At 41.4% G+C, this 14,427-nt stretch overlaps 1 protein-coding gene across 1 annotated transcript in view; it reads left to right on the top strand.

Moving 5' to 3' along the window:
- Positions 1-14,427, top strand: part of LOC124152157 (neurexin-4-like) — a 29,091-nt gene that overhangs the window by 6,666 nt on the left and 7,998 nt on the right. Inside the window, exons 6-17 of the mRNA XM_046524950.2 lie at positions 454-632; positions 1,599-1,766; positions 2,971-3,135; positions 4,001-4,082; positions 4,739-4,894; positions 6,956-7,091; positions 9,483-9,589; positions 10,129-10,254; positions 11,242-11,448; positions 11,835-12,137; positions 12,518-12,688; positions 13,603-13,821. Of these exons, the coding sequence (XP_046380906.1) occupies positions 454-632; positions 1,599-1,766; positions 2,971-3,135; positions 4,001-4,082; positions 4,739-4,894; positions 6,956-7,091; positions 9,483-9,589; positions 10,129-10,254; positions 11,242-11,448; positions 11,835-12,137; positions 12,518-12,688; positions 13,603-13,821 (2,019 nt within the window). The remainder of the gene's footprint in view (positions 1-453; positions 633-1,598; positions 1,767-2,970; positions 3,136-4,000; positions 4,083-4,738; positions 4,895-6,955; positions 7,092-9,482; positions 9,590-10,128; positions 10,255-11,241; positions 11,449-11,834; positions 12,138-12,517; positions 12,689-13,602; positions 13,822-14,427) is intronic.

Below are 14,427 nucleotides of genomic sequence, written 5' to 3'. Positions count from 1 at the left end.
AATGTCAGTGGTTTGATCCCACCAAAAGACGTTAAAAGATGATACTTATTAGCCTGCCTGGTGTTCGTCATCAAGGGCATAAAAAAGGACTGGTCAGCTCGGAGTCAGTATACTGTGTCTGAATGGGGTATTCATGTTAAACTGCAGCATGGTATAGCTATAAAACTGGCAAAATTCTGGATAAGCACAAGCAGCCACACACACACATGCATGCACATAGCTTTATAAGTGCAGTAATCTTGGAATGCGATGTTAATCCCCATTTCACCTCCTTTTGCTACCCCCTCTAGTTTATGATACATGCAGAGATAACATTTTCAACATGGTAATGTGCTGGTGTGCAGTTATTAGGGAGGTTATTAATTGAGGATGTCAATTACAAGAAGAGTATTGACAAGAATGTACACAGTATATTTATATCTGTTTATGAATGTCGGTCCTGTTTGCTTCTAGGGTCCACTCAGTCGAGCCGTGGTCGCACCGAGGTGATCGGCGGCAGTCTCCTTGACGACCACCAGTGGCATGACGTGGTCATCACTCGGGAGAAGAAGAAGTTGAAGGTCGTAGTGGACAGGCTGGTCAATGAGTTGGAAACCAACGGACTGTTCTACCGGCTGGACTTGGATAAATATGTGAGTGGACAGTTCATAATGACATGAGGCTTTTGTCCCAACTTGCCTCATCACCAGGGATCTGGGTTAGCATAGGACTTCAGCAACCCATGCTTGCCATAAAAGGCGTCTGTGCTTGTCGTAAGAGGCAACTAACAGGATCGGGTGGTCAGGTTCGCTGACTTGATGTATGTCATCTTATCCCAATTGCGTGGATCGATGCCATGATGTCAATCACTGGATTGTCGGGTCCAGACTAAATTATTTACAGACAGACGTCATATAGCTGGAATATTGCTGATTGCCACGTAAAACAACAAACAAACAAAACATAACCAGGATTTATTTAGGATTCTGAAAAAGTGCCTTTGCGAAAAAAAATAACCATTTTGTTCAAATTTGTATTTGTTTTAATTCAGTATTTTAACAATGTACTTTCATATTCCATGCAATGCAAATGATTTTGTAAATCTGTGCATTAACATTATTAAAATTCCTTTTACTCTTGATCCAGCTACTATCATTTCTACAAAGCCAAAACATTAGTTATACCAATTCAAGGCACTTTTTCCTTTAAGGATTACACTGGTGATGTTGCAGAGATCTCCAGTAGTTTTACAATGGTGATTGCTGAGATCCTTAGTAGTGTTACTATGGTGATGGCAGAGATCCCCAGTAGGATTACCATGATGATTGCAGAGATCCCCAGTAGGGTTGCCATGGTGATTGCAGAGATCACCCAGTAGGGTTACTGTGGTGATTTCAGAGATCACCAGTAGGGTTACCATGGTGATTGCTGAGATCCCCAGTAGGATTACCATGGTGATTGCAGATATCCCCAGTAGGGTTACCATGGTGATTGCTGAAATCCCCAGTTGGGGTCCATCATAAAGGAAGTTACACAGGATTTTGATTATAATTTTCAATTGTAGTTGATATGGTTTGAGGGGAATATGTTTGTTATTATTTTTATTTTTCTGTTTTCAGTTGTACATTGGAGGTGTCCCATACTTCAATCAGGAGGGGATTGAGGTTAAATATAATTTTGTGGGCTGTGTGGAAAATGTCAACTTCAATGGTGCCAAGCTGTTGGAAGATGCTCAAGGTGGAGCGTCGGCTGAACTGAAGGGGGGCGTGGTTGCTTTCACTTGTGGGGTAAGTTTGGTCAAACTAGGCCCATATTTGCCCTCCAATAAGAATGTACTACACTTGATAAAAAGGGGGTTATTACTCGCGTGTGTTTGGGGATGGTAAATATCCTGCATTGGGAATAAACATCGTATTTAGCGAGCCTTGGCGAGCTAAATACATAGTGTTTATTCCTAATACAGGATATTTACCATCCCCAAACACACATGTGTGATAACCTCTTTATCATACAATGTCATACTTTAAATCGGTGCTTTAAAATGGCTTTCCATCTCTCACAAACATTACCGAAACATTGCGAGTTTTCCTGGAATGCGCGCATTAACATTTATTAATATTTATTATGTCATAGGGTAAGTGATGTGTCAGTCGGACAGTGACAGTAGCCAATATAGTTCCAACTGAAATCGGTTTCTTATCCAGTGGCGAAGCAACATATACGCAAAACAACAATTGTTTTTAATTGCCTTTCGTGGCAATCCATCGGTCTGTCTGCTGGAGTAACTGCCCTTTGTCAAAGGGAAGCTACCCTAACCCTAGTCTATGAGACGTCGGGGCCACGGTCAGACGTTGACAGTAGGTCTGTCCTGTCATAACGTTAAGAAGTGTAGTCAGATGTACACACAGCGACAAAACGAAACAAGGTAACAATTCAAATATATTTCGGCCAAATCCAACTATTTTAATTTGTGGAGAAGGTTTCAAGCCGCAGAGGTCTACAAGCACAGATATGGCTACTGATCCCGCTTGGCTAGGCCTCGTGTCCTCGCAAAATTGTTTCGAATTTATATCTCCAAAGTTGCCAAAACTTATCAAATGCCTTAGCTATGTCACAGTTAGACACAGATTTTCAGTATATTAGGCTGTTCTTTTGATAATGATAGCAATTATCCTTGTAGTTCATCCAGATTCCCTATGGTTAATTCTGACTCGATCGCTGAATGACAAGGGCGATGCCATGTTTGTGTATAAACAGTGAAAGTAGTCCCTACTTGACCTTTGATATTTGCATCACTATCTGCATATGACCCCAACGGATATCGTTTTTATCCGTCGGGTTTATCCTGCCGAGAAACTTACCCATTATATGATAAATCATTATATCAGCAACTGGACAAAATGCATCATGCAATGACAGGTGTAACACTATACAGTGGCAGTGTATTGTTTGTAGCTCTACAGGCCATTGAATTCACTATGTTATTCACAGATTTCCTCATCGATTCCTGTCACATTCCCAACAACCAAGTCGTACCTGAAGCTGTCAGGCCGAGATGCGGGTGGACCAATCCGAGTGAACTTTGACTTCCGTACTCACGATGAGAACGGCATGCTGATGTACCATGCGCTGGAGGAGGCGGGTAGCGGGGTCACGGTGAGTGTCTCGGGGTCAACAAACACTGTATTTGGATGTGCATCACAAAATGTTCAACACAATAGGCTAATATGGAAAAGTACAAGATTTACTGCTAGTTTAAGGTGCCTGAATTTGTTGTGCAGGGTTGTGTCCCTTAGGTCTGCCAGGATCAGCTGATCATGGGTTTGCTCTGACAATGTTTCTTGGTTAGTCACTAGTGTGTAAACATCCTCACTTATCCATTCCTACCACTTTCTTCCCACTTTTAGCTGTTCAGAGCAAATTTCAACACAATTCACTCACCCCTTCATAGAGAATTGGGATATATATTGTATTGTATGATGTCATGAATTCCTTTTGAGGATTGACTTGGAACATGTTTGTGTGTTTTATGGAGGTGTAAATGTAAAAAGCAGTGTTCATGCTGTAGAAATCTGTGTAGCCCCACCCATTCTATTATGAGCCAGGGGCACGGGTGGCCCAGTCGTCTAAGGCGCCACGATTCACTGGGAGTTGCGTTCCTTGGGCGCACCAGAAACCTATGATTGTGGGTTTGAATCCCGGTTTGCCCCGATTATGTTTCTAGGTTTGTCAGCACCATACCCGTGCTCGTGGGTTCCACCTAAGTGGTAAACGTCCGAGACCTGCATCACTTTGGGCTTTCCTCCCACATTAAGCTGACAAGCCGTGATATAACTGGAATACTGTTAAAAACGGCGTAAGACCCAACTCACTCACTCACTCACTCACTCACTCACTCACTCACTCACTCACTATTATGAGCCAATCAGTGAAATAGTCCATAAGTGGGTGTGGTATCATGAGGGCATTAGTGTGAAGGAGGACTATGTGTAACCATGGCAACTGTTGGTGACTGTTTCAGGTGACGCTGGACAACAATGGCTACGTGGCATACAAGGTGGTGTCGCGGACTGGACAGATCATTGAAGATGTCGTCAGAAACAGTAAGCATAGACTGAATGTCAGGGATACACCTTCCATTTGAAATTCTGGGGTAATTCTGGGAATCTTATAAAAAAAAAATATTTGCTTCAGGTATAAAAAATGAGGTGATTTTGGCATTGTGAGAAGGTGATTAGATAACAGACAATAATTATGTAGGGTAGGGGATGATACAGAACAGTCCTGGGCCCCGATCAACAAAGCGGCTCTAGTGCTAGGACTGTCGTAATGTAATGTTGAAGGATCAGATTAACGATCGCCTAACTCTAAGATCGTTTTGTGGAACGGACCACTGGACATCCATGTGTGGTCATGCCCTGCCAGGGTTCAAGATACACTGTCGGGATGAAAAGACCATCAAAATATAAAGTAGTTATACCTACTTTAAATTGTAATTAAAATATCACTGCCATGGGAAAACTGCCTTTCAGAATAATTTTTTAGTTTGAATAATAGCAGCATATTTTCTGGTGTTAAGTTGCCTCCCTTAGGCGTGGCAGGATCTTTGTTTTGATTCACAGATTTCCCCTGAATATGTTTATCACCACCACACCCTGATGGGTTTCATCAATGAGAAGAAAATAATTGAAATATTGTTCAAACAATCATTGAACCCAACTCACTCACTAACTGAACTGTACATTCATTTGATTTGTAGCGGACATTTTGAGTTCTACGAGAGGTTTCACTGATGGCCTGTGGCACAAGTTCTCCATCTATGTTGACACCACCAAGGTCAACTGCACCGTTGACCGCAATGTCAAGGTCTCCAACAGGGCGCTGGACATTGGAGCGTCGACTACCTACTACATAGGTCAGTGATCTCATTCCAGCTTACTTCGATGATGAAATATTGAAATTAGTTCATAGCATTAATCAGAATAAAATGTCAGTAGTGTGATGAGAAAATATCAGATGTAAGGTGTCATTAGAAACAATACTGGAAATATTGTTTGTTTGTTTGTTGTTTAACGCTGAAGTCAGCATTATTCCAGCTATATGAGACCGCCCCCGTGGTCTAGTGGTAGAGCGTCCGCCCGGAGAGCGGAAGGTCCGGGGTTCGATCCCCGGCCGTGTCATACCAAAAGACGTTAAAAGATGGTACTTGTTGTTACCCTGTCTGGCGCTCGACTTTAAGGGGCTAAAACAAGGACTGGTCTGCTCGGAGTCAGTATACTGTGTCTGAGTGGGATATTCATGTTAAACTGCGGCATGGTATCTCAGTGAGCTAGCACTATAAATCGGCATCAGTCCGGACTAGTACAAGCAGCCACACAAACACACACACGTACATGCATGTCGCTATATAAGTGCAATAATCTTGGACGCGACGTTAAACCCCATTTCACCTCACCTCCAGCTATATGACAGCGGTCTGTAAATAATCGAGTCTGGAGTCAGGTGTGGTCTAGCTGGATATGTTTGATTTTTCAGGGTTTAAGTAATATTTTCACAGCTTCTACGGAGTACGTGGTTGAACCAGTTAATTGTCTAGGTGCTTCTATACTCTGCGTAGAGTTGTTTCCCTTAGGTGTGCCAGAAACCTATCACCATGGGTTTGAATCTGAGATTCACTGTGATTATTTTTCTAGGTTTGTGATCACCTTACCAATGGTTTACTAAATTGGTACTCCCATGTGCACTAAGAGTTGGAATAGGTCCCCAGCAACCTATGCTCATTTGAATAGGCAACCAAATGGATCGAGTGGTCAGACTTGGTTGAAAGCATGTTCTCGTACCGCGACATTGTGGATCATTGCTCACAATATCAACCACTGAATTGTCTGGTTCAGATTCAGATTTGGACTGATGTCATACAGCTGGAATATTGTTGGGTGTGGCGTTAAACAACAAACAAACTAACTAAAGTGGTAAATGACAGATATGGATTATTAGCTCCCAATGATATGGCTGAAGTTTTGCACACATTTTCAGAGAGGCCCTATTCAGTGTAGTTCAGTCGGATAAGACGTAAAAAAATAAAAGAATAGTTTCTCAGGCATTTGCTTTTGAAATTATAGTGTGGGCAGTGTTTTTTTTGCTGTTGTTCAAACTAGTATATAACCAAACATACAGTTGTAAAACCAAATACAATTTTATTTTTTAAGTTGAACTAACTGTGTAAATCAGAGTTCCAGATAAGCTGCGTATCTGCGTGAAATACGCATCAGAAATGCAGAAATACACAGTAAAATATAATCCAAGCGTATCAAATACACAACGAACATCACAGATACGCTACAAAAATAAAACTTGTGCGTATCATCAAAATATTGTGAAGTAAGCCTGCGTATTCGATTAGCAAATCAGCAACTTATTTTGAAATTATAAAGGGGCATTCCGTCAACCTTGCCAAACTCCACGATGACAGTTACATCATGATCATTTGCCATCACACTTTCTTGTGGAAGTATCGTGGTATTTTTGAGTCCTATAAAGCTCTCGAACCCACCCGACACCAGTTTGCAGGGACTAGATGAATAGTGTTTTTAAATATTTAACTTAAATACCCACGTGTAAAAACTAGTGGGTAACAGAAATTTGAATATGCAGGTAAAATTACTGATACCCAATGATTTTAAAATGCCTGGGTAAAATACCCACAACACCAAAAGCTTATCCGGAGCTCTGACAATCAACCTGGTAAAGGGCCTCTCTACATAAATGTATTCCATGATGAGTAAAATACTGGAATACAGTATCTGAATACCGTTGGACTTTGAATAGTTAAGGATTTGTTTGTTTGTTTGTTTGTTTTTTAAAATGGAAATAAAAACTAAACATGCTGCAGACTTTATGATGATGCAGGCAGTGCCTGAGAACAAAGACTGTTATTATTTTTAGCCTAACTACATGGAAATGACTATTATTCCAGGTGGCCAGGATATAGCCACAGGTTTCCGGGGATGTCTTCGGAATCTGGAAGTTGCTGCCCGGGTCGTCAACCTTGCAACATTGGACCAGGGAAGCATCTTTGATGCTGATGTTGGAACGTGTGCTATTCGAGATAGGTGAGTCTGGATATACCAGCATTGTACAAAGGTCCTTGCTTATTATCCCCCGCCGCGCGAAAGCGCGAAGCGGGGGATATAGTATTCACGACCGTCCTTCCGTACGTCCGTCCGTCCGTACGTCCCACCTGTTTCTTGCCGCGATATCTCAAGAACTAAACACTGGATTGTCTTCATATTTGGAACTATGGTGTATATACAGACTCCGCAGACACCAGTCGGTTTTGGTGACCTTGATCCCATTTTCAAGGTCACAGCAGACAAATCTGCTTTTAGAGTTGGAAAACGGTGTTGCCGCGATATCTCAAGAACTAAACACTGGATTGTCTTCATATTTGGAACTATGGTGTATATACAGACTCCGCAGACACCAGTCGGTTTTGGTGACCTTGATCCCATTTTCAAGGTCACAGCAGGCAAATCTGCTTTTGGAGTTAGAAAACGGTGTTGCCGCGATATCTCAAGAACTAATCGCTGGATTGTCTTCATATTTGGAACTATGGTGTATATACAGACTCCGCAGACACCAGTCGGTTTTGGTGACCTTGATCCCATTTTCAAGGTCACAGCAGACAAATCTGCTTTTAGAGTTGGAAAATGGTGTTGCCGCGATATCTCAAGAACTAAACACTGGATTGTCTTCATATTTGGTACTATGGTGTACAGGCGGGGGATATTTCGTCACTCTGTGACAAATACTTGTTCAAGCAGAGCTTCAGATAAGCAGTGTATTTGCTCCCCCAAAAACTTGCGTACAGAAACACATGCATTAAATGAAAAAAATCAAATGTATAAAAATTTTACTTTCTGAGTCAAGTCATTTAGAAATCTTAAAATATTAACTAATTTTGGGAAAATCCAAATAGAGTGATTGATAGATGAGTAAAAAAATATTGGTTACCCAATGAAAAATGTAAGAACCCAATTAAAATAGAAACCCTTGAGTAAAAACTCAATTGCTCAAAAAGTTATCTGGATCTCTGTTCAAGGGATAAAGTTTATCCCTCCATATATTTCAGATTGATAAAAAGTACTGCATCCATCTGAAAGGGCAGAGTTTGTGAGGCCCTTAGAATTCATAAACTTTGTAACAGTGATTGGGCAGGACAGAACAAACTTGGTTTGAATGTCAATGAACCTCAAATATTTTCAATAGTAGTTATGGGGGCCAAGGGGGCCAAGGGTGGCTCAGTCGTCTAAGGTGCTGTGATTCAATGTGCAGAATTGCATCCCTTGGGCACACTAGAAACCTATGATTGTGGGTTCGAATACCAGGTCGCCCCGATTATGTTTCTATGTTTGTCAGTTTGTCAGCACCATACTCGTGGGTTTCACCAAAGTGGTGAACGTCTTAGACCTGCATCACTTCGGGCTTTCCTCCCACATTAAGCTGACACGCCGCAATATAACAGGAATACTGTTAAAAGCGGCGTTAAACCCAACTCACTCACTCAATAATAGTTACGAGGCAATTTGTATCCCTTTTAAACTGCTGTGTTTCTGTAAAAGGTCTGTAATGTTCACAAGTCATATTAATTTTCAAGTTTAGAACTGGGGGCATATAATGATTACTTACAGATCAATCTCATTAAAATCAGACCTTTGTTCTCGCTACCGCTAAACAAAGATCTGAAGACGTCCCATTAAGGGTCACGTCAGAACGACCTTTCATCTGACCAATCAGTGAGTTGCTGACCAGATTATGAAAGTGACAGTCAGAATGTGATTTCTAATCATGCAATCTCGAAAACTTTAACATAGGGTATTCCGAACGATAGTTACGTGTTTAACGACTGAATCGTAACAATCCCAGAATGTGTTTTTTTGTTCAGGTTTCAAATTTGTAATCGAGAATTTGTCAAAATATGTTTCAAAGCGTAGTCGCTAATTTGAAATTTGTGCCGTAAAGCACAAGAAAGCTGCCTTCTGATTAGTCATTCAATTGGTCGGTCAAAGTTCGCGCAAGGTCGGTCTGAAGTGACCCGTAATGGGATGTCCTCAGATTTTTGTTTAGCGACAGCAAGAACTAAGATCTGATTTTAATGAGATTGACTTACAGATAGGTGTACAAGTTGGTCAGAAGGCTCTTGTTGAAGTTTACTACGGCAAATACGCTATGATCTCTTTGCCGTCAGTTGTACTCACTGTCACATCGTATGTTTGGTGTCTCCTAAGGGAATTGGCTTTGTTAGAAAAATATGCCTCTGTTCACCCATCAGTGGATGGGTACCCGGGAGGATGAAATAGTAATCTGATTGTTGACCTACTTGTGGTAATAATGTTACACTGTGAGCATGCTTTAAGGTGTGACATTGGCGCATTATAATATGTATTCATATAATTATTATGATTGTCATCATCATCATTATTATTATTACTGCTTGTCTCCAGGTGCACCCCAAATCCTTGTGAACACGGCGGCAACTGCACCCAGAACTGGGACAACTTCTACTGCAGGTGCGACAACACCGGCTACAAGGGGGAGATGTGTCATATCTGTGAGTACCCAATAACATTATGCAGTAGAGTGAGGTTCAGGCTACAAATGTATTCTCTCTGTACTGTATATTACTTATAATTGCGTTTTAATATAGAAGGTGGTGTCAGAAATGCAAGATTCTACAAACTATTTTATTTTTCCGAAGCATTTATCATGATTTTTCAGAACAGTATCATGAAAAGCACTAACTGTTTTGGTTGATCTTGACAGTCATCTTGTATTGTTCATAGAAGAGATCTAATTGGCTAAACCGCTATGAGACATCGTCATCGTACCCCAATTGCGTGGATCGATGCTCATGATGTTAATCACTGGATTGTCTGGTCCAGACTCGATTATTTACGGACCGCCGTCATGTGGCTGGAATATTGCTGAGTGCGGCGTTAAACAACAATCTGGGCTGGACTTTTGCTGCAGATTTGGGGCTGAGGGGGTGTAGACGAATGCCGGAAATAGTGAAAGAAATGTTCCATAGTAGACGTGACAGATAGGCTGTTGATCCACAGGAAGTAACTTGTGTGTGTTATCTCTGCCTAGCTGCTCACCACATCTCCTGCACTATGCACAAGCTGTACTCTGAGACGATCGAAGGAGTTGAAGAAGCCACCATCGACCCTGACGGCTCTGGACCACTCGGGCCGTTCAAGGTCATGTGTGAAATGAGTAAGTTGCACCACCATGACATGTAAGTCAGGACTCTGTGAGGAGCCTGGGAGGAGATACAGTGTATACTAATTATAGGTATGGTCATGTTTAGAGCTTAAATACCCTGTAGGGATGGATACCTGGTCAGAATAAGTCGCTATAAATTTATGGTGGTCATAAGAGATGACCAAATGGATCGGGTTGTCAGGCTTTGTTGTTTGCGTGTCATCTTATCCCAGTGGTGTGTGTCCTTGCTCACAATCTCATTCACTGTATGGCCTGTACAGACTTGATTATTTACATATATGATCCATTGTTAAGTTCACTTAAGTTATGATCCATTGTTCAGTTCACTTGAATTATGGTCCATTGTTAAGTTCACTTAAGTTATGACCCATTCTTAAGTTCATATAAGGTATGATCCATTGTTAAGTTCATATAAGTTATGATCCATTGTCAAGTTCACTTGAATTATGGTCCATTGTTAAGTTCACTTAAGTTATGACCCATTCTTAAGTTCATATAAGTTATGATCCATTGTTAAGTTTACATAAGTTATTGGCAATTCTTAAGTTCACTCAAATTATGATCCATTCTTAGGTTCAATTAAAGTATTATCCATCCTTAAGTTCACTTAAGTTATTTCCATTGTTAAGTTAACTCAAATTATGATCCATTCTTAAGTTCACTCAAATTATGGTCCATTCTTAAGTTCACTCAAAGTATGATCCATCCTTAAGTTCACTTAAGTTATTGTCCGTTGTTAAGGTAACTCAAATTATGGTCCATTCTTAAGTTCACTCAAATTATGATCCATTCTTAAGTTCACTTAAGTTATTGTCCATTGTTAAGTTTACTCATATTATGATCCATAATATACTCATGGGTTACAGCCTCGGTGACATTCAGCGTTGCTTCAAAATTGAACTGGTATTACTGTGAAACATCTGGAAAAATGTTTATTCAATGAAGTTAAATCAACACTTTCTCATGTGATACTTTAAGATGATGCCGGATACCCAGTGACCTACATCAGCCATGACAGTGAGAACTGGATCACGGTCAATGGCTACCAGGAGCCCGGGTCCTACATCCGCTTTGTCAACTACGTCACCGGCCTCCCAGAACTCACCAATGTCATCGAGAGATCTGCCAGCTGCAAGCAGTACATTGAATACAGCTGCTTCAACTCCAGGCTTCTGGCTAAACCAGGTGAGGCTGGAATTTTATTGAAAAAAGAACATTGTTCCGAAAATTTTTGAAAACATATATTTTGCTTCAGACTGTTGAAAAACAAATAAATTGTCATCTTCCTGAGGCAAGAGAGTTAACTGACTATAAAAGTCATGTTTCTACCCTGTAACTGCTGAAAAAATATGCAATCTTGATACTAAATCCAAAGCTACCCACCTCTCCACCCACCTCACTCCCACCCCATCCATCTCCCAGAATATCAAATAGTTAGTCCCTAAGGGCTGTAGAGCATTACAGGGCTACAGCGTAACAGTAAGGGCTGGGCGGATGGGAAAATAATAGGGTTTAGTGGTTGTGAGACTGACGAACACATGAATTTACATGTGACTTTCTCTGTGTTCCAGGTGACACATTAGAGAGATCGTTTGCCTGGTGGGTGGGCCGCACATACCAGCCCATGTACTACTGGGGCGGTGCCGCTCCAGGCTCCTTCAAGTGTTCCTGTGGTCTGGACGAGAAGGGCTGTATCAGTGGGAGCGAAACCTGTAACTGTGATGCTGGTCAACTGCTGCAGACCTCGGACAAGGGGTACCTGGTTCACAAGGACTACCTCCCTGTGCTGGAGCTTCACATGGGCGACACTGGCACTGTGACGGACACGAAGTCTGGGGCACACCGAGTCGGAAAGCTGGAATGTGTAGGAGATGGTATGTTGTTGAGGCGATGATGGTACTGGGGTAGTTGCAACATTCAAAAGACAACTGTGTGTTTGTGAATGCAGTTTTACTAGGTCACCAGTGAGCACATGGTCAGTACAGGAAGTTTGATGGGAGTAGTCTCCCCTGAGATAATACTGTCAAACAACTATTCCTATCTCATATAATAAGCTATAAGCTTCCACTGCATTATATGTGTTACCATGGTGATATTATGATGACAGGGATTTATCTAGGATTTCTAACTAAGTGCCCTTGGCAGACAAAATGGTCACTCTTAAGCGCTAAGACTGCTTCGAAGAGGCTGCCCGACAAGAATTGAATGTAAATTGATAGTGACATTTTAATCATTCAAAATTGTTTTGTTTCAGATCTGTTCGATAACGTCATCACCTTCAGGAAGGCTGATGCCACTTTAGAATTTGCAACTTTTGAGGCAGAGAACGCAGGTGACATCTGGTACCAGTTCCGCACCACGTCCACAGATGGCGTCATGGTCCACAACGTCGGGCCCAGAGACTTCATCGAAGTCCGACTCTCCCGTAAGTAGTTCAGTATAGAGGTCCCATGTTGTGCTTCCAGGTTAGAAATGGTTGTATTATTTGGCAACTTTATTTATAGAAGGTCAACATACCGAAATGTCATGTCGTGACATAATTAACTATAGTAATATACAAGAATCCAGTGATCCTTCTCTATTTATCCCCGGCATATAATGAGCGGGGATATATTGAGATATTTTATGTGTCAGGTGAAATATGTTTCTCCTTTCAAGAGATGAGAGAAACATGATTTTCATTAGAAACATGGAATATCCTATTTATTTTATACTTTTTGTGTGTTTGTAAAAAAAAAATTTTGTTACAAATGTAAAACCTTGAAACACTGACATGCAGGGATGTTGTTACACCCCATGTGAATGTGACTTAAAAAGTAGTACCAAGTTCCAAACAAACAGTTTCGATTGATGAGTTAAATGAGAAATTTACTGTTTATAACGAAACATTTTCAAGAGAATAACAAATTCGATGTTAACTCCAAAAGTGACAACTGTTATTATTTGGCCTTGCCAATGTGGAACTAACACAAAGAGGAAGTCAACAGTTTGTGTACGGATCTTGTATGACAATAGTCCGTCAAAGTGTTATGTTCACTGCAATAAAAATATCACTTTTCTCAACTTCAGAAAACTCAGTCTTTCACACTGAAGTATGTAATAAAGTCATCCCCGTATTTTGTTTCCAGAGCGTGACTTGAAAACAGTGAAAGATTTTCATCTAAACTGGGTACATGTATTAACCAGGGGCTGAAGTGGTGCCTTTTACTATTGTAGGGCCAGGGGGGATTTGCCATCTTCTGATGACTCTTGTTTTGAGTAGTGTAAACCCCATGAACTCAACGACCCATAAGCACGACATGTTCACCAGAGTTTATATGTTCTTAATCTTGCTGACAGAGGGAGACACTGTGCAGTTCCGCTACGATGTGGGCAACGGCGTGCAGGTCCTGACCTACCAGTCTCCAGGGCCCCTAAACGATGACACATGGCACACGGTCCACATAGAACACAACAGGAAGCAGGCTTGGATGAGGATCGATGACTACACCGAGGTCTTCGTAAATGAAGACTCCGACCTCATCCGAATGTTGGACCTCACAAGCAGACTAGTTATTGGTATGTAGCAGTGCAGGAAGGGAATTCTGTGTATCGTCTTGTCAGGTGATGGGAATTAAGAAAAAGAATAAATTATTATGGGTGTTCATTGACAGTGAACCTTGAAAAGTTGAAAATCAACTGCACTTTGATTCCAAAAAGTTCACTTCCTGTTTTGGAAAAATCAAATATTCTTCTTCACTCAGAGATAATTTTGTCATTTCACTTGATAATTTAGAAATAAGGTTGTACTTCTTAGCTGAGGTGGCCCAGTTGCAAATTGTTTATTCTGAGTTTTGTCCCTTGGCTGTGCTTGGATCTGCTGGTTGTTGGCTTGATTCCAAGATTTCAACCCGTTGTGATCCTCGCTCACCAAAGTGTTTGATATGACCTGAATCACTGACATGTTGTCATATGTAACTGACATTTTGATGATGGCAGTGTTAAACCCATCCACCCTGCTTCTCGCCCCTTCCTCTCCTCTGAATCCACCCTCATCTCCTTTCCCTTTTCTTTCTCCCCTCCAACACTCCACCGTCTCGTCTCCCCTCCCACCCACCATCCAACATCCCTCTCCCCAACCCTCCCACACCCTCCCACACCCTCTCCCCTTCCTCTCCCATTCCT

Source organism: Haliotis rufescens, unplaced genomic scaffold (assembly GCF_023055435.1).
Source record: "Haliotis rufescens isolate VD_foot unplaced genomic scaffold, xgHalRufe1.0.p SCAF_4, whole genome shotgun sequence".
In the NCBI taxonomy this organism is placed as follows: domain Eukaryota; kingdom Metazoa; phylum Mollusca; class Gastropoda; order Lepetellida; family Haliotidae; genus Haliotis; species Haliotis rufescens.
This window is presented reverse-complemented; position numbering and strand designations above follow the sequence as displayed.